The sequence below is a fragment of the Bombina bombina genome, chromosome 2 (genome assembly GCF_027579735.1).
Source record: "Bombina bombina isolate aBomBom1 chromosome 2, aBomBom1.pri, whole genome shotgun sequence".
In the NCBI taxonomy this organism is placed as follows: domain Eukaryota; kingdom Metazoa; phylum Chordata; class Amphibia; order Anura; family Bombinatoridae; genus Bombina; species Bombina bombina.
The window spans coordinates 366,077,733-366,096,633 of NC_069500.1; the positions used below are offsets into that span (position 1 = coordinate 366,077,733).

The window sequence follows — 18,901 nt, forward strand, 5'->3', positions numbered from 1 at the left end:
GTTCCTTCATGCTGTCTTAGAGGCAGCAGCAGGCTTTTTTACCTGCTTACCTTTTTTCCATGTCAGGTTTGGTCTCCAGACCGTCTTGGATTGAGCAAAAGTTCCCTCTTGTTTATTATTAGAGGAAGTTGATGCCGCACCTGCCTTGAAGTTTTGAAAGGCACGAAAATTAGACTGTTTGGCCCTAGATTTGGACCTGTCCTGAGGAAGGGCATGACCTTTTCCTCCAGTGATATCAGCAATAATCTCCTTCAACCAGGCCGAATAGGGTCTGCTCCTTGAAGGGAATGTTAAGTAGCTTAGATTTTGAAGTCACGTCAGCTGACCATGATCTAAGCCATAGCGCTCTGCGCGCCTGTATAGCAAAACCAGAATTCTTAGCCGTTAGTTTAGTCAAATGAACAATGGCATCAGAATAAAAGAATTGGCTAGCTTAAGTGCTCTAAGTTTGCCAAGTATGTCATCCAATGGAGTCGCTACCTGTAAAGCCTCTTCCAGAGACTCAAACCAGTACGCCGCAGCAGCAGTGACAGGGGCAATGCATGCAAGGGGCTGTAGGATAAAACCTTGTTGAATAAATATTTTCTTAAGGTAACCTCTAATTTTTTATCCATTGGATCTATAAAAAAAAAGCACAACTGTCCTCGACAGGGATAGTAGTACGCTTTACTAGAGTAGAAACTGCTCCCTCCACCTTAGGGACTGTCTGCCATAAGTCCCATGTGGTGGCGTCTATTGGAAACATTTTTCTAAAAATAGGAGGGGAAGAGAACGGCACACCTGGTCTATCCCATTCCTTATTAATAATTTCTGTAAACCTTTTAGGTATTTGGAAAAACATCAGTACACACCGGCACTGCAAAGTATTTATCCAGTCTACACAATTTCTCTGGCACTGCAATGGTATCACAGTCATTCAGAGCAGCTAAAACCTCCCTAAGCAACATGCGGAGGTGTTCAAGCTTAAATTTAAATGTAGAAATATTAGAATCAGGTATCTTTCCTGAGTCATTAACATCACCCACTGACTGAAGCTCTCTTTCCTCAGCTTCTGCATATTGTGAGGCAGTATCAGACATGGTTCTTAAAGTGTCAGTATGCTCTGCATTTTGTCTCACCCCAGAGCTATCTCGCTTACCTCTAAGTTCAGGTAGTCTGGCTAATACCGCTGACAGTGTATTATCCATGACTGCCGCCATGTCTTGTAAAGTAAACGCTATGGGCGCCCTAGATGTACTTGGCGCCATTTGAGCGTGAGTCCCTTAAACGGGAGTCAAAGGGTCTGACACGTGGGGAAAGTTAGTCGGTATAACTTCCCCCTCGTCAGATTCCTCTGGTGATACATTTTTTAAAGACAGAAAATGATCTTTATTGCATAAAATGAAATCAGTACATTTGGTACACATTCTAAGAGGGGGTTCCACCATGGCTTTTAAACATAATAAACAAGGAGTTTCTTCTATGTCAGACATGTTTATACAGAATAGCAATGAGACTAGCAAGCTTGGAAAACACTTTAAATCAAGTTAACAAGCAAATATAAAAAACGGTACTGTGCCTTTAAGAGAAACAAATTTTGTCAGAATTTGAAAAACAGTGGAAAAAAATGCAGTAAATCAAACGAAATTTTTACAGTGTGTATAATAGGCTAACAGAGCATTGCACCCACTTGCAAATGGATGATTAACACCTTAGTTCAAAAAACGGATCAAAAAAACAAAATAGACGTTTTTTAACAGTCACAACCAACTGCCACAGCAAGCTGTGGCCCTACCTTCCCAAATAAACGACTTTGGAAAGCCTTTGGGCCCTTTAGAGATGTCCTATAGCATTCAGAGGGCCTTTGAGGGAAGCTGGATGTCACAGTTTGTAATTTTAACTGCACCAACTGTAACTTTTATACTACAACAGTGGAAATTGTTTCTAGTCAAAATTTAAGCCAGCCATGTGGAAAAAACTAGGCCCCAATAAAGTTTTATCACCAAAGCATATATAAAAACGATTAAACATGCCAGCAAACGTTTTATATTGTAAATATCATAAGGGTATTACCCCTGGGAGTAAGCATGATACCAGTCGTTATTAAATCACTGTATTCAGGCTTAACTTACATTAATCCGGTATCAGCAGCATTTTCTAGTGTTTTCCCTCTCTAGAAAAAATTATAACTGCACATACCTGATAGCAGAATAAACTGCACGCCATTCTCTCGCTGAAGTTACCTCATCTGTGTAATCCCCTCAGACATATGTGAGAATAGCAATGGATCTTAGTTACAACCTGCTAAGATCATAGAAACCTCAGGCAGATTCTTCTTCTATTTACTGCCTGAGATAAAATAGCACAACTCCGGTACTATTTAAAAATAACAAACTTTTGATTGAAGAAAATAAACTAGCTATATTTAACCACTCTCTCCTACAACGTCCTTGCTTGTTGAGAGTTGCAAGAGAATGACTGGCTATGACAGTTAGGGGAGGAGCTATATTACAGCTCTGCTGTGGGTGTCCTCTTGCAACTTCCTGTTGGGAATGAGAATATCCCACAAGTAATGGATGATCCGTGGACTGGATACACCTTACAAGAGAAATAAGGTCTCTATGGATCAGATCTGTAAGGCGGCTACCTGTTCCTCCTTACATACTTTTTCCTAATTTTACAAGTTTGATGTTTTTGCTTCTGCTGAAGCAGCCTTCAGGAGAGAGGTTTTGCTGGCTGTGGTGCCCTCAGATTAAGGGCCGGCTCTCTCTTTTCCCTCCTGTTAGCATTCTGTGTACTCTAGAGCTTGGGTATATGTTTCCACAAGTAAGGAATGCAGCTGTGGACTCTTCCCATATTAAGAAGGAAAACATAAATTATGCTTAGCAGATAATTTCCTTTCCTTCTGTATGGGAAGAGTCCACAGCTCCTGCCCGTGATCTCCGATGGACGGCCCTAAATTTATTCTTCTGGCACCTTTTTCACCCCGATTTTTCTCCTACTGGGGTTGTGGGGGAGGTATTTAAGACTTTGGCTGGGGTGTCTTTGCCTCCTTCTGGTGGCCAGGTTCAGTATTTCCCACAAGTAAGGAATGCAGCTGTGGACTCTTCCCATACAGAAGGAAAGAAAATTATCTGGTAAGCATATTTTATGTTTTTGTTGTTGAAGTAGCTGGCAAAATCTTGAGCTGAGAGAGAAGTTGTAGTGGGAGGTAGGGGTGGGCAGAGATGAGTATTGAATGTGGAGAACAGACGTTTTGGGTTTGAAGAAAGAGTAGAGATAAGAGTAGAAAAGTAATGTTGTATTATGTGTAACTAGTATTCAGTAGTGCCAAGTATCAGTGTGACTATTTACTGTAGTTGCATGTGGATGGTAAGCAAGGTTCACATGCAACTGGATCTTTGGATCCCCAAGTTCCACAACTTGCAGATGGCGCCTGAGGCTGTGGTGCTCCACTCAGCGTCCCTCCAAGGTAACATGTCTTAGGCACTTCTGTATGTGGCAGTCAGGTCATATGACTGTGGGCCACATAGGATATAAGAAGTGTGGCCTACGGCTCTGAACAACTATTGCAATGCGAAAATAGATACAATCCAGCAGGGATACTTTGTGCTATTAAAACGTAACTAGTAGAAAAACAACAGGGCTCAACCTGACAAAGGTGCTTCCTTGATTGATTTTCTGTTAGTACCTTTGTAAAGTTCAGCCCTGTTGCAGTTTTTAATTGTTAAAATCCAGCAAGCATATACTTTGTGCCATTAAAATGTATCTATTGCATCCTTATAAAATTTAATCTGACCAGAGAACATTAGAAAATCAGGCCCCTATGGAACCAATATCAGCCTTATCTGTGTGGTAACCAATTAGCAGCTAGCTCTTAGTAGTGCATATGCTTTTAAACAAAGGATACCAAAAGTACAGTCACATTGAAAATGTCATTCTCTGTTAAAAAATAAAAATAAAAAAATGCTATAAACATATCTGATAAAAGGTAAGTGTGACTTTTTACTTAACAGAAAAAAAAGGAATTCACTTTGAATATTGGCCAGGTATAACCTGCAGTATAATAATGCTACACTGACTTGTAACTCTGCATTGCTCCTGTTAGATAATGTACTAGTTTTACACTAGAGTATGATTGCAGGCTAAAGTTATGGAAGAAAAAACACCACTTCACCTGTTACATTATAAACATTTTTAATTTGCAGAACGTAAAACAAACATCCAGTTTATATATTGCACACAATACTTTTGAAAATATATTGTATCCAAACTTTTTTTTATTTATTTAAATAAAGGAAAAAAAATAACCCAAGTTAATAATTTTTTTTAATGTTTTGAAATTAAAGTGGATGTAAAGTCACATATAGTACAGAAAAGCTTGAGCTCCAAAAAATAGCATAAGTTTAAATCATCGTTTTTATAAATACATTATATTCGATCTATTTTTATACTTATCTTGCTCTCTCCCTCCGCCCGCCATTTTGTTCCGCTTTTAGTACTTTGATTGACACTTTACCCAACTAATTATCTTCCATACCCCGTGGCGTCCAGCCCCTATTCCCAAAAGTCATTTTTTCTTTATGCGCATGTGTAAACCAACCACCTGGATTTCGAAGCGCTGCGCGTTCACGCTGTTCGCATGTGCATAAAAAGCCAGGTGTAAGCTATGTAGCTTAGAGAACATCACCGCTCAGTACGCATGCAAATTACATTATTACGATCGCAATGATGTTGACTAACGCATGCGCAAATCAGTCAGTTAAAATTAAACGCATGCGCACAAAAATAAGACACCGTGAACGAGCATTGCTAATACGTCATAGAGCGGGTGGGACCGCTCTAGACGTGATGAGGAAGGAAACAGGGAAGTAATGGATGGGAGGAGCTGAAAGCAAAAACAGAGCTAAGTATAAAACTCCAATATAATCGTTGATTTTGAACTTTTTAATAAAAAACCAATGCGGTTTGGCTAATACAGCTAGGATGAATGAATATTTATTATTAACAACCGGAAAATTTACATTCACTTTAAGCAGTTGCAGCTAGATCTTGCTGAGGCACAGAAATCCCATTCTTCGTTGTTTTCAGCTTGTCTTTCAGTGTTATGAGTCTGGATAATGAGTATCACCTGTAAACTATATTTTGGGGCCAATATACTGCTACTTTTTTCACAAAGTGAACACAAATACCCTCCAACTCATCTGAAACAAGCCAATACGAATTGCAGCTAAAATGCTAGTAGAAACGCAGACCTCTAAATAAAGAACTTCTCGTGCCAAGAACAGTAGTATCGCTGCAAAACTGCTTCTAGCTGTTGTTGCATTCAAGATACGATTAATCAACCACCTGCTGTGTCTTATCATAAATACACTTGTACATAAAAAAGTCATTGGAATTTCATGATCAAATATTACTCAAAGGGACATTAAACACTAAATACATTTGATGCACCCTTACAATTATAGGTGCTGACATTTTAGAACCTAGGTTTTACTGCAGGTAGGCAAATACATCAGCACTAGAATGCAGTGAAAGCTAGCTGGCACCCATGACTAGAGGGAAGTTAGTATGGGGTGTGTATATAGAGTGCTGTTTGTTGCATACGTCTTATGAAGTATTTTCCCTTTTAAAAATTTGGGACACCAAGCTAAGGGGCAGGACTAGGTCTGTCCACGTGCTCTTTATCCAACCTGCACCTGTAGAAACTCACATTATTAGCAATAGGTCAACCCCTGCTAAAGTAGATGCTGCTGTAACTAGTTTTCCCATTGATTATTCAGGTGTCTTTTTACCACATGGTACTAGATGTGCAATTTGTTATTTAAATGTCTAGCATGCCTGTGGTTTGTGACATTTTCTAATAAATCTGTCACCAGTAAGCCGAAAACCCCAAACTGCAGCCATTTGTAGCCTTTAATGAATAGCAGATTGTACAGGGTACTAGGAATGTTTTACAAATTTTAGACATAAAAGAGAAGGCACTTATATAAACAACTTTAAGTCCAAAGCGAGACTCGGGCTGCACTGCCATAAAAAAACCACAAGTCATACTGCACTGGATTTTCAGTTACACATTGATAGTACAGTAATTAACACCAAACAGGTAAGTAAAGCAGAACGATAAATTGAACTCCTAATGAGCGTAAAGTATAAGTTGAGTCACCAAACACTTGTACAATACATGCATCAGAATACATCTCAACACACAGTTATTAATGGAAGTATTGCGGATATTTACTTGCTCAGTCCCACAGAGTTGCTATTATTATTAACTCAATATGATACCTGGGTGCAGCTGGCCTAACACATTCTACTCTGGGGATTACTTCCAAAACTTTGGCTCCATGTTATCCACAAGCTGAGCTCTTTGAAATGCAACACCTCCTTGTTTCAATTCACTCTACCATAGAGCTGCTACTCAATCCATGTCATTCCACCAGTTAGATGGGCGTTGCTTGGTGATGTAATGGCCAGTAATGATGGGTTTCACTCTTCCCAACAGGGCTGGCACAAAGCTTTGTCAACAAAATGCATGTAACTGATAATCCAGTGGAGTAGGAATTGTGTTTTATGGCAGTGGAGCCTAGGTCATGCTTTGGACTTGCAGTTTATAGAAGTCCCTTCTCTCTCTTTATGTCTACATTTACTTATTTTTGTGACTGCTTGTATGCTAATTATTAAAACATATAACTGCACCTTAAATCTATTTAGTAGATACTACTATGTTTTACCCAAGTAGTATATACCATCTATTAGACACAGGCATTGTATTTCAACTGAGTTCACAGCTTTTAGTCATGCTCCAGCTAATCTCTGTGCACTTTTGCATTTTACCAAAGCAACAATAGATATAGATACAACCATAGAAGGAAATGTGTGGGGGGAGTAAGATCTTTACAATTCGGAAACTTAAAAGAAAGGGTTAATGGCAAGGCAGTATACATTTGTAGGTAAAGTAATTAATGTACATATTATATTTTGTCTCTATCCCAACGTTGGTCACATGTACAAGCAAAAACATACAGCAAGTCTTAGTTGTCCCTCCGAAGCACACCAACATCTTTTCTTCCAGGAGCATACTTGTTTCACTTTAGAAACATCTAGGTACAGCAAAATTCAGATCAATAGGAACTCAATATAATTTCAAAAAGAGAAAATATATATTTCTGCCTCATTTCCACATCCATGGGGACATACTCGTCCATAAAATCCACAAACACCAGTTTTATTATTTAAAAAAAAAAAAAGACAATTCTAATCTACACAGAATCACTTATGAAATGAATCCTTGTGAAGGTGTTTCTGGTTTATACACGTCTCAGGGTTGCTACTTTCATATTTCAGTGGCAAACAGTCATGTGCAGTACCTCTGAATGTCACGAATTACAGAAATTACGAAGATGCTATAATTTTTTTTTTTTAACTCTGGATGATATACTTTTCATGGCCACTTCAGAGAAGAAAGAGCAAGTTCTGACATAGCAGGTTTTATAACTTCATTAGAGTTATGGCTAATACATTTTGATAAATGCCAGATGGTATAGTGTCTCATCTCAGAAGATCAGGACACCAGAGGCTTGATAAACATTTTGGGAAAGCTGGTTACAAACATAGTAACAGCTATGCTATATTATATATGTGTATATATATTTCATAAGATTAAGGTGGTATTTACATTTTTACACGACCATGAATGTTTAACCATTAAACGTTAGAAGTTGTAAGAGGTCTATGCTATTTTGTAAATCCTATGCAGTGAAAAACAAATGGACTGTTAACCCACGATGACACTAATCCTACGCAAAATCTATGATTTTGACTTGAAAAGTATAGTACATTGATAAGACATGCAAGTTAAAAGGTGTTCTAAATCCTGAAAGACTCAGCCTTCTGGGTAATGAAAGAAGTTGAATCACCAGCTGTGCTTCGTCAGGCAGCAGTTTTGAACACTCATAACACTTTCTCACTAAACGTTAGATGTCCATTAATACACCTCTGCAAAGTTTGAAGCAAGACTTTCAATTCTGTTTTATCTTAATACAATCTATGTAGCATATTAATTTATTTATGTCCTTTTGTCCCATTCAGTATTTGCACTGCTTTGTACTAAATGCACCTGTTAAGTATAAGCAGGGTAAGTCAAGATAATCAGAAATAATATAAAGACATTACTATACATAGCAGGGTCCCTACCCTCATCTTCCATCCTGTGATGGACATTCACTATGAATGAGGAGAGCGACAAGAGAAGTCATCTTTAAGATGGTAAGGTTGGTCATCCAAAAGGCGATGATTGGGTTTTATGTGATTAGTAAAGTATTAGCAAAGACATAAGCCCAGCTTTATTTAGAAAAAATACACAAACTCTATAAATGTGCAGATATGCTTTGCTCAGATGTGCAAAGGTATGGAAAGATTTGGTCTCATAAACATTCTACTGCTGACTAAAATAGGTTATTAATACACTAGATGAGCAGCAAATGTACATGAGAATATAACCTATGTCTTATAGACAGGCAATACATGCCCATATCCTTCATTTCAAAATGACAAAATATAAAAATCCCTTTTTAGAAAAATCAGTGCAAGGTAGAAGAAAGCAGGTTGCGCATAATAAACTCTGTTTAGGATCACAAAGTAAAGAAAATGTTCATAACTTCCTTAAGCACAGCTAAAAAAAATATGACAATAAAAATTGTATCCATAAAAATAAAGGCAGCATTCTTCACTACGTATGCTTCTCCTGTTTAAAGGAAAACCTGTTTGGTGGAACAAAAAGAAACACAATTAGTACAGACAAAAACATAATTTATGTAAGAACTTACCTAATAAATTAATTTCTTTCATAATGGCAAGAGTCCATGAGCTAGTGACGTATGGGATATACATTCCTACGAGGAGGGGGCAAAGTTTCCCAAACCTCAAATACCTATAAATACACCTCCCCCCACACACATACTTCAGTTTAACGTATAGCCTAGTAGTGAGGTGTAAAAAGGAGTAAAAAAAGCATATAAAAAAAGAGGAACTGGAAAATAATATTGTGCTTTTATACAAAAATAATATAACCGCCAAAAACAGGGTGGACCTCATGGACTCTTGCCATTATGAAAGAAATGAATTTATCAGGTAAGTTCTTACATAAATTAGGTTTTCTTTCATGTAAATAGCAAGAGTCCATGAGCTAGTGACGTATGGGATAAAATACCCAAGATGTGGAGGTCCACAGAAGAGTCACTAGAGAGGGAGGAATAAAATAAAAAACATAATTTATGCTTACCTGATAAATTTATTTCTCTTGTAGTGTAGTCAGTCCACGGGTCATCCATTACTTATGGAATATATCTCTTCCTAACAGGAAGCTGCAAGAGGATCACCCAAGCAGAGCTGCTATATAGCTCCTCCCCTCACATGTCATATTCAGTCATTCGACCAAAACCAGACGAGAAAGGAGAAACCATAGGGTGCAGTGGTGACTGGAGTTTAATTAAACTTTAGATCTGCCTTAAAGACAGGGCGGGCCGTGGACTGACTACACTACAAGAGAAATAAATTTATCAGGTAAGCATAAATTATGTTTTCTCTTGTTAAGTGTAGTCAGTCCACGGGTCATCCATTACTTATGGAATACCAATACCAAAGCTAAAGTACACGGATGAAGGGAGGGACAAGGCAGGAACCTTAAACAGAAGGAACCACTGCCTGAAGCACCTTTCTCCCAAAAATAGCCTCCGAAGAAGCAAAAGTGTCAAATTTATAAAATTTTGAAAAAGTGTGAAGTGAAGACCAAGTTGCAGCCTTGCAAATCTGTTCAACAGAGGCCTCATTTTTAAAGGCCCAGGTGGAAGCCACAGCTCTAGTAGAATGAGCTGTAATCCTTTCAGGAGGCTGCTGTCCAGCAGTCTCATAGGCTAAACGTATTATGCTACGAAGCCAAAAAGAGAGAGAGGTAGCCGAAGCCTTTTGACCTCTTCTCTGTCCCGAGTAAATGACAAACAGGGAAGAAGTTTGACGAAAATCTTTAGTTGCCTGCAAATAGAACTTCAGGGCACGGACTACGTCCAGATTATGCAAAAGTCGTTCTTTCTTTGAAGAAGGGTTAGGAAACAGTGATGGAACAACAATCTCTTGATTGATATTCCTGTTAGTAACTACCTTAGGTAAGAACCCAGGTTTAGTACGCAGAACTACCTTGTCTGAATGAAAAATCAGATAAGGAGAATCACAATGTAAGGCAGATAACTCAGAGACTCTTCGAGCCGAGGAAATAGCCATCAAAAACAGAACCTTCCAGGATAACAGCTTGATATCAATGGAATGAAGGGGTTCAAATGGAACGCCTTGAAGAACGTTAAGAACTAAGTTTAAGCTCCACGGCGGAGCAACAGTCTTAAACACAGGCTTAATCCTAGCTAAAGCCTGACAAAAAGCCTGAACGTCTGGAACTTCTGCCAGACGTTTGTGTAGAAGAATAGACAGAGCAGAAATCTGTCCCTTTAACGAACTAGCAGATAAGCCCTTTTCTAAACATCCTAGGAATCCTAACCTTACTCCATGAGTAACTCTTGGATTCGCACCAATATAAATATTTACGCCATATCTTATGGTAAATTCTTCTGGTAACAGGCTTCCTAGCCTGTATTAAGGTATCAATAACCGACTCCGAGAAGCCACGCTTTGATAGAATCAAGCGTTCAATCTCCATGCAGTCAGCCTCAGAGAAATTAGATTTGGATGGTTGAAAGGACCCTGAATTAGAAGGTCCTGTCTCAGAGGCAGAGACCACGGTGGGCAGGACGACATGTCCACTAGGTCTGCATACCAGGTCCTGCGTGGCCACGCAGGCGCTATCAGAATCACCAAAGCTCTCTCCTGTTTGATCTTGGCAATCAAACGAGGAAGCATCGGAAATGGTGGAAACACATAAGCCATGTTGAAGACCCAAGGGGCTGTCAGAGCATCTATCAGCACCGCTCCCGGGTCCCTGGACCTGGATCCGTAACAAGGAAGCTTGGCGTTCTGGCGAGACGCCATGAGATCCAGATCTGGTTTGCCCCAACGATGAATCAGTTGAGCAAAGACCTCCGGATGAAGTTCCCACTCCCCCGGATGAAAAGTCTGGCGACTTAGAAAATCCGCCTCCCAGTTCTCCACGCCTGGGATGTAAATCGCTGACAGGTGGCAAGAGTGAGACTCTGCCCAGCGAATTATCTTTGAGACTTCCAACATCGCTAGGGAACTTCTGGTTCCCCCTTGATGGATGATGTAAGCCACAGTCGTGATGTTGTCCGACTGAAATCTGATGAACCTCAGAGTTGCTAACTGAGGCCAAGCTAGGAGAGCATTGAATATTGCTCTTAATTCCAGAATATTTATTGGGAGGAGTTTCTCCTCCTGAGTCCATAGTCCCTGAGCCTTCAGGGAGTTCCAGACTGCGCCCCAGCCTAGAAGGCTGGAGTCTGTTGTTACAATCGTCCAATCTGGCCTGCGAAAGGTCATCCCCTTGGACAGATGTGGCCGAGAAAGCCACCATAGAAGAGAATCTCTGGTCTCTTGATCCAGATTTAGCAGGGGGGACAAATCTGAGTAATCCCCATTCCACTGACTTAGCATGCACAATTGCAGCGGTCTGAGATGCAGGCGCGCAAATGGTACTATGTCCATTGCCGCTACCATTAAGCCGATTACTTCCATGCACTGAGCTACTGACGGGTGTGGAATGGAATGAAGGACACGGCAAGCATTTAGAAGTTTTGATAACCTGGCCTCCGTCAGGTAAATTTTCATCTCTACAGAATCTATAAGAGTCCCTAGAAAGGGAACCCTTGTAAGTGGTAATAGAGAACTCTTTTCCACGTTCACCTTCCACCCATGCGACCTCAGAAATGCCAGAACTATCTCTGTATGAGACTTGGCAGTTTGAAAACTTGACGCTTGTATCAGAATGTCGTCTAGGTACGGAGTCACCGCTATGCCTCGCGGTCTTAGTACCGCCAGAAGTGAGCCCAGAACTTTTGTAAAGATTCTTGGAGCCGTAGCTAATCCGAAGGGAAGAGCTACAAACTGGTAATGCCTGTCTAGGAAAGCAAATCTTAGGTACCGATAATGATCCTTGTGAATCGGTATGTGAAGGTAGGCATCCTTTAAGTCCACTGTGGTCATGTACTGACCCTCTTGGATCATGGGAAGGATGGTTCGAATAGTTTCCATTTTGAATGATGGAACTCTTAGGAATTTGTTTAGGATTTTTAAGTCCAAGATTGGTCTGAAGGTTCCCTCTTTCTTGGGAACCACAAATAGATTTGAATAGAATCCTTGCCCGTGTTCCGTCCGCGGAACTGGGTGGATCACCCCATTAGTAAGAGGTCTTGTACACAGCGTAGAAACGCCTCTTTCTTTATTTGGTTTGCTGATAACCTTGAAAGATCAAAACTTCTCCTCCACGAGGGAGATTTCAAGTCCAGGAGATATCCCTGAGATATGATCTCCAACGCCCAGGGATCCTGGACATCTCTTGCCCAAGCCTGGGCGAAGAGAGAAAGTCTGCCCCCCACTAGATCTGTTTCCGGATAGGGGGCCCTCTCTTCATGCTGTCTTAGGGGCAGCAGCAGGTTTCTTGGCCTGCTTGCCCTTGTTCCAGGACTGGTTAACTTTCCAGCCCTGTCTGTAACGAGCAACAGCTCCTTCCTGTTTTGGAGCTGAGGAAGTTGATGCTGCTCCTGCCTTGAAGTTACGAAAGGCACGAAAATTAGACTGTTTGGCCTTTGATTTGGCCCTGTCCTGAGGTACAGCATGGCCCTTACCTCCCGTAATGTCAGCTATAATTTCTTTCAAGCCGGGCCCGAATAAGGTCTGCCCTTTGAAAGGAATATTAAGCAATTCGATTTAGAAGTCACGTCAGCTGACCAGGATTTAAGCCATAGCGCTCTGCGCGCTTGGATGGCGAATCCGGAGTTCTTAGCCGTAAGTTTGGTTAAATGTACGACGGCATCAGAAACAAATGCGTTAGCTAGCTTAAGTGCTTTAAGCTTGTTCATAATTTCATCCAATGGAGCTGTGCGAATGGCCTCTTCCAGAGACTCAAACCAGAATGCCGCTGCAGCAGTGACAGGCGCAATGCATGCAAGGGGCTGTAAGATAAAACCTTGTTGAACAAACATTTTCTTAAGGTAACCCTCTAATTTCTTATCCATTGGATCTGAAAAGGCACAACTATGCTCCACCGGGATAGTGGTACGCTTAGCTAAAGTAGAAACTGCTCCCTCCACCTTAGGGACCGTCTGCCATAAGTCTTGTGTGGTGGCGTCTATAGGAAACATTTTCCTAAATATGGGAGGAGGGGAAAAAGGCACACCAGGTCTATCCCACTCCTTGCTAATAATCTCTGTAAGCCTTTTAGGTATAGGAAACACGTCAGTACACACCGGTACCGCATAGTATCTATCCAACCTACATAATTTTTCTGGAATTGCAACCGTGTTACAATCATTCAGAGCCGCTAATACCTCCCCTAGCAATATGCGGAGGTTCTCAAGCTTAAATTTAAAATTAGAAATCTCTGAATCCAGTCTCCCTGGATCAGATCCGTCACCCACAGAATGAAGCTCTCCGTCTTCATGTTCTGCAAACTGTGACGCAGTATCTGACATGGCTCTCACCTCATCCACGCGCTCTGTCCTTAACACAGAGCTATCGCGCTTGCCTCTTAATTCTGGCAATTTAGATAATACTTCTGTCATAACAGTAGCCATGTCTTGCAAAGTGATTTGTAAGGGCCTCCCTGATGTACTTGGCGCCACAAAATCACGCACCTCCTGAGAGGGAGGCGAAGGTACTGACACATGAGGAGAGTTAGTCGGCATAACTTCCCCCTCGTTGTCTGGTGATAATTTCTTTACATTTTAAGATTGACTTTTATTTAAAGTAACATCAATGCAATTAGTACACAAATTTCTATTGGGCTCCACATTGGCCTTTAAACATAGTGAACAAAGAGATTCATCTGAGTCATACATGTTTAAACAGACTAGCAATGAGACTAGCAAGCTTGGAAATACTTTTCTAAATAAATTTACAAGCAATATAAAAAACGCTACTGTGCCTTTAAGAAGCACAAAAAGCTGTCACAGTTGAAATAACAATGAACCAAAATAGTTATAGCAACCAATTTTTCACAGTAAATGTATTAAGTTATCAAAGGATTGCACCCACCAGCAAATGGATGATTAACCCCTTAATACCCAAAAACGGATAACAATTTAATAATTAACGTTTTTAACACAGTCAAAACACACTGTCATAGGTCTGCTGTGACTGATTACCTCCCTCAAAATGAATTTTGAAGACCCCTGAGCTCTCTAGAGACGATCTGGATCATGGAGGATGAAGTAGACAGATTGTGACTGAATTTTTACTGCGAAAAAAAGCGCTAAAATAGGCCCCTCCCACTCATATTACAACAGTGGGGAAGCTCAGAAAACTGTTTCTATGCAGAAAACAAAGATGGCCATGTGGTAAAAATCATGCCCCAATAAGTTTTATCACCAAGTACCTCACAAAAAACGATTAACATGCCATTAAACGTTTTGAACATACATTTTAAAAGTTATGAAGTGTTATTAATAAGCCTGCTACCAGTCGCTTTTACTGCAGTTAAGGCTCATACATTATTTCAGTATTAACAGTATTTTCAGAGTCAATTCCATTCCTTAGAAAAATACATTCAGTGTACACACACTCATCAGCCTAATACCAGTCGCTATCACTGCATTTAAGGCTGAACTTACGCTACATTGGTATCAGCAGTATTTTCTCAGTCAATTCCATTCCTCAGAAAAATAATTTACTGCACATACCTCGTTTGCAGGGGGGCCCTGCATGCTATTCCCCTTTTCTGAAGTTACCTCACTCCTCAGATGAGAACAGCCAGTGGATCTTAGTTACGTCTGCTAAGATCATAGAAAACGCAGGCAGATTCTTCTTCTAATGCTGCCTGAGAACAAACAGCACACTCCGGTGCCATTTAAAATAACAAACTTTTGATTGAAGAAATAAACTAAGTTAAAAAACACCACAGACCTCTCACAGCGACCTATCTTTAGTTAGGCTGCAAGAGAATGACTGAATATGACATGTGAGGGGAGGAGCTATATAGCAGCTCTGCTTGGGTGATCCTCTTGCAGCTTCCTGTTAGGAAGAGATATATTCCATAAGTAATGGATGACCCGTAGACTGACTACACTTAACAAGAGAAACAGCTATTTCTGCTGAGAAATTAAATCCACAAAATAAGTTCTTATAAACAGAAGAATCAACCTTAGACAGCTGCCTGAAGAACTTTTCTACAAAAAACTGCTTCAGAAGAAGCAAACAGGGCCGCCATCAGGGTGTGACAGGGGTGACTCCTGTCAGGAGCCCAATGGGCCAGGTGGGCTACAGCAGTGGGTACTACAGCAGAGTGCTAATTGAGCATGGGAAATGTTATTGCAAGGAGTAAAGTATTAGCATTTGAGAGGATTTCTCAGTGTGCACTAAACCACTATAATGCACATTGTGAGACAGACTTGGCACTTTGTTTGTACAGTGTGTGCCTGAGTCAGACGGCTGATCACTTTCATTTGCAGAGGAGGTTGGAATTACTTAGCAAGTGTTTTATGTTTCTTTGTGCAATGTCGGATTGTAACTTCACTGTGGCAGTAGTTGTATGGTGGGGCCAGGGGTCCATAAAAACAATTTTTTTAGCAGCAGTGTATTTATGATTATTTGACAATGCTGTAGAATTTCTATATTTAAAACCATGCAGAAAGGTTTCCTCCTCAATACACAAATGGCAGGTGCCCTTTTGGCAGATATGCATTTTTTTAATTTGAAATGAGACAGGTTAACTCCACAGCTGGCTTAATTTTGAAAAACATACCAACAAGCCTAAATCCTGCATTTAACCAGATCTAATGGTATGAGTACCACAGATTATGGTTCCACCAAGACCATATAGAGTACAGCATTTTCAAAACCCATAAGTACAGCTGACAGATGGGAACATTTGTACACTATATTTGAAGTTGTGCTCTTGGTTGGGGAAAATGGGGAAAAAACAAACTGTCAACCTTTTAAAAGTACTTTTCTTTATCTAGCCATCTACTCAGATCATTAATGTACTATTTTGAATTCACAGAATTATTTTTGTTTGCACATGTACAAATATGATTCTTTAAAAATTGATCTCTTAATTTCTGCATTTTTTATCATGCATGTCACACACTGTTGATTTAGGGGATGCAAGGTGCATAAATGTTTCCTCCTGTGAGTGTTTATGTGGGTGTCTGTGTTTATGTCTTTGTGCTTTGGTTTGTGTCTCTATGAGTGTGTATGTATTTTTATTCTGTGGGTCTCTCTGTGAGGGTGGGTGTGTATGTCTGTGCATTTTCTGTGGATGTATGTGAGGGTGTGTGCATATGTCTTTGTGCTTTTTCTATGGGTGTCTCTGTGAGGATGTGTGTATGTTTGTCTTTGTGTATTTTATCTGGATGCCTCTATGAGGGTGGGTGTGTATGTCTGTGTTTTCTGTGGATGTCTCTGTGAGGGTGTGTGTTTTCTGTGGGTGTCTCTGTGAGGGTGTGTGTATGTCTTTGTGTGTTTTCTGTGGATGTCTCAGTGAGGGTGTGTAAATGTATATGTCTTTCTGTGTTTTATGTGGTTGTCTCTGTGTGTATGTCTGTGTGTTTTCTGAGGCTGTTTCTGTCGGCGTTTCCTTGGGTGTATGTGCAAGTTTGTGTTTGAGTGTGTGTGTGTCCATTGTCTGTTCCTTTTTAGGACATTTTGACCTTACTACTGATTATTCACATCTTTCTACAGACTTTGAGACTAATGAGACCTTTCCGGAAGTCACCTAATCCACCATTTAACCTTTAAATTATTGTTTAGGCAGTTCAGGGCCCTTCCATTCAGCCACTGCATGCTGTTGTCATCATTTAGTTGACATCTTCCTTTACAAAAAGATAATCAGAACTCCATATTTTGCTTTCTAAATCTCTTTTTTTCCAAAACTGTAGTCTACCTCATTACTTGTCAGGTCAATGTCAGTGTCTGTTTGGGTGTCTGAGTGTGTTTCTTTGTATGTCTGCTAGAGTGTCTATATGTGAATCCTTCCGTGTGAGTGTGTGTGTTTCAGTATATGAGTGTGTCTGTGTGTTTGTATGTTACTTCCTTTACAACATTTCCAAGTTTAAATAGACACTTAAGAATAAAGTGCATATACGTTTTAGTCACTTGGTCAAAAATTGCACATGTCAAAGGGGGCGGGGGGGAGTGTGTCTGTGTGTTTGCAACTACCTTTACAACATTTCCAAGTTTAAATAGGCACTTAAGAATAAAGTGCATATACGTTTTAGTCACTTGGTCAAAAATTGCACATGTCAAGGGGGGGGGGGGGGGGGGGCCTGATCAATGGTTAAGTCAGGGGCCCCAAAATTTCTAGTGGCGGCCCTGGAAGCAAATATATCAAAATGGTAAAATTTTGTAAATGTATGCAAAGAAGACCAAGTTGCTGCTTTGCAAATCTGATCAACTGAAGCTTCATTCTTAAAAGCCCAAGAAGTGGCAACTGATCTAGTAGAATAAGCTGTAATTCTCTGAGGCTTTCTGACCTTTCCTAGAACCAGAAAAGACAACAAATAGACTAGAAGTCTTCCTGAAATCCTTAGTAGCCTCAACATAGTATTTTAAAGCCCTTACCACATCCAAAGAGTGTAACGATTTTTCAAGCAAATTCTTAGGATTCGGACACAAGGAAGGAACAGCAATTTCCCTACTAATGTTGTTAGAATTCACAACCTTAGGAAGAAATGGAAACAAAGTCCATAAAACAGCTTTTTCCTGATGGAAAATCAGAAAAGGAGACTCATGAGAGCAGACAATTTAGAAACTCTTCTAGCAGAAGAGATAGCCAAAAGGAACAATCCTTTCCAAGAAAGTAGTTTAATTTCCAAAGAATGCATAGGCTCAAAAGGAGGAGGAGCCTGCAAAACCAAATTAAGACTCCATGGAGGAGAAATAGACTTAATAACAGGCTTGATATGGACCAAAGTCTGAACAAAACAGTGAATATCAGGAAGTTTAGGAATCTTTCTATGAAATAAAACAGAAAGAGCAGAGATTTGTCCCTTCAAAGTACTTGCAGACAAACCTTTATCCAAACCGGCCTGAAGAAACAGTAAAATTCCAGGAATTCTAAAAGAATGCCAAGAGAATTTATGAGAACACCATGAAATATAGGTTTTCCAAACCCGATAATAAATCTTCCTTGAAACAGACTTACGAGTCTGCAACATAGTATTGATCACTGAGTCAGAGAAACCTCTATGACTAAGCACTAAACATTCAATTCTATACCTTCAAATGTAGAGATTTGAGATCCTGATGGAAAACGGCCCTTGAGACAGAAGGTGTGGCGTTAAAGGAAGTGACCAAGGTTGGTAACTGGACATCCGGACAAGATCCGCATCCCAAAACCTGTGAGGCCATGCTGGTGATTTCAGAAACACATGCGATTGTTCCATTATGATCTTGGAGATCACCCTTGGAAGAAGAACTAGAGGCGGAAAAAAATAAGCAAGTTAGTAAGACCAAGGAACTGTTAACGCATCCACCATCTCCGCCTGAGAATCCCTGGACCTGGAAAGGTATCTGGGAAGTTTCCTGTTTAGATGGGAAGCCATCAGATCTATTTCTGGAAGACCCCACATCTCTACAATCTGAAAAAACACATCTGGAAGGAGAGACCACTCCCCCGATGCAAAGTCTGACGGCTGAGATAATCCGCTTCCCAATTGTCTACACCTGGGATATGAATCGCAGAAATTAGACAAGCGTTGGATACCGCGCATGAAAGTATCTGTGATACTTCTTTCATTGCTAAAGG

General features: G+C 40.3%; 1 protein-coding gene across 6 annotated transcripts in view; it reads right to left on the reverse strand.

Moving 5' to 3' along the window:
• Positions 1 to 4,159: 4,159 nt before the first annotated feature.
• RILPL2 (Rab interacting lysosomal protein like 2) overlaps positions 4,160 to 18,901 on the reverse strand; it is a 51,374-nt gene continuing 36,632 nt past the window's right edge. For all 6 annotated transcript variants that reach the window (XM_053701804.1, XM_053701803.1, XM_053701805.1 and 3 more), the window contains one exon: positions 4,160 to 8,741. In XM_053701804.1, the coding sequence (XP_053557779.1) occupies positions 8,711 to 8,741 (31 nt within the window). In that variant the 3' untranslated portion in view covers positions 4,160 to 8,710. The remainder of the gene's footprint in view (positions 8,742 to 18,901) is intronic.